The following is a 1,833-nucleotide window of genomic DNA, read 5'->3' on the forward strand; positions in this document are numbered from 1 at the left end:
GTCGGTGGTGCTTATATAGAATTCCATGATTCTTGAAGCCTCAGAGCTCTCTCCAATTTAGAGCCAAAGGCCCCTTCATGAAGAGATCATGAGCATATTTATAAGTTTTTGTGAGTTTCTTGCTCTATAAATATGGAGAAGATGCAGTGCTAATCTGATAGCTTATATCGATTCCCCTAATCGTATAGCATTTATTCATGCATTTAATTGCTTTAATGATGTATGAATTAAACGATCTTAGGCCATGGGATTCATCTTGCGAGCCCCTCGATTTAACTATCAGCAAACTATATTTGAACATCTTTTAATCATCCAATATATTCTTTAAGATTATTCTCATAAAAAAACGCATAAGAGATATTCTGACCCAATTTTTTTCTTCATTGAACCACAGAAGCGTGCGTCAGGTCGGCTCCCTGTAGCTCATCATTTCTCTCTTGCGTGTGGCCTTTTCTGTTTCACAAGACAGCTCCAAGCGTGGCAAGAAGATAAACCATAATCAATATTTTATTATTAATTTCCGTGGCCGGTAATCAAATCCTAATAACATCCTCTGTATAATTAGACATCTAAGTACAGACAAACCGCGTAAACAAGAGAGATAGAAGAGACCCAGCGGCGGCTGATGAAGCCAGAGATGGGGAGGAAAGAGGTCGGAAGAACGCCGCTGGTGCCTTCGCCGCCGACGCCGCCTTCCGCGGGTGGAAGGAGAGAGAAACAGTTCAGGGGAGTAAGGATGAGAAAGTGGGGGAAGTGGGTGGCGGAGATAAGAGAGCCGAACAAACGGTCTAGGATATGGCTTGGATCCTACTCGACTCCGGTGGCGGCAGCGAGGGCTTACGACACAGCCGTTTATCTCCTGAGAGGACGCTCAGCTCGGCTTAACTTCCCGGAGGAGATCGAAGTCGAGGAGGTGACAAACGATTTCAACAGCGGAATCACGGCAGCTTCTATTAGGAAGAAGGCTTCAGAGGTTGGGGCAAGAGTGGACGCTCTGCAGACGGGTGTCATCCCGCCCCCTCCGCCTCCACCACCGCCGCCGTCGAGATCGTGGAAATACCCGGACCTCAATTTGGAGCCGAGCCCCGAGACTTCCGATGAAGAGTGAAGAAGTCTCTGTATTTTTTTTTTTTCTTTTACAGGATGGAGAAGATGACGATTTTGGTCAGATGGGAAGACTGTTCTATTTCCTTGAAGAAGGACTTATGGAGGGGATCGCCGGTGTTGTCAGCCTGCAACGGCGTGGTTGAGTGAGTGAAGACGGCCGGTAAGCGAGAGGACCGCGTCAAGTTGCGGTTACTGCTTTCCTCTGTAAATTTCTCCCTTTGTCCGTTTAAAAAAACGATTTTTATTAATAACAAAGAGAGTAAAAGAAGGTAATTTGAGCTGCATAATTCTTCCCTGCAAGTTCGAAGCTTTTTCTTTGTTTATTACTCTTCTAACTGTGTCCGTAGAGAATTGCTGAACCTGCCCAAATCACTTAGGAATCTTAAAAAAGACGCACGGATCATTATTAAGAATTTTTCATAATGAGTAGCTCTATCTGAGTTTTGACTATTAGCTAAAGAGATTTGGATTTGAGTCTTACATATCTGATGTGTTTGTGAATTTGTTTTAATTGACCTAAATATTCCCCAGAAATAATGCGTAACTCTAACAACGGTACATATAACATCTAACATACATAAGCTGACATAGTTAAATATAGTTGACAAGTACTTCGATGTCAAATATGTCGAAAGGTGCTCCATAGCCGTTCTTGCTTGATAATTCCTATTCGCCAGTCTCTTATGTGACGGTACTCATACGAAGCACATGTCTGAAAAAATTTAT

General features: G+C 43.3%; 1 protein-coding gene across 1 annotated transcript; it reads left to right on the forward strand.

Moving 5' to 3' along the window:
* Positions 1-565: 565 nt before the first annotated feature.
* Positions 566-1,391, forward strand: LOC110113332 (ethylene-responsive transcription factor RAP2-9-like). The gene has a single exon (XM_020845879.2). The coding sequence runs from the start codon at positions 626-628 to the stop codon at positions 1,106-1,108; it is 483 nt and encodes a 160-aa protein (XP_020701538.1). The 5' UTR covers positions 566-625; the 3' UTR covers positions 1,109-1,391.
* The last annotated feature ends 442 nt before the right edge of the window (positions 1,392-1,833 follow it).

This window comes from Dendrobium catenatum, unplaced genomic scaffold (assembly GCF_001605985.2).
Source record: "Dendrobium catenatum unplaced genomic scaffold, ASM160598v2 fragScaff_scaffold_156, whole genome shotgun sequence".
In the NCBI taxonomy this organism is placed as follows: domain Eukaryota; kingdom Viridiplantae; phylum Streptophyta; class Magnoliopsida; order Asparagales; family Orchidaceae; genus Dendrobium; species Dendrobium catenatum.

Coding starts and splice junctions, on each gene's coding strand:
- LOC110113332 (XM_020845879.2), top strand. CDS start 626: ATGAAGCCAGAGATGGGGAGGAAAGAGGTCGGAAGAACGCCGCTGGTG.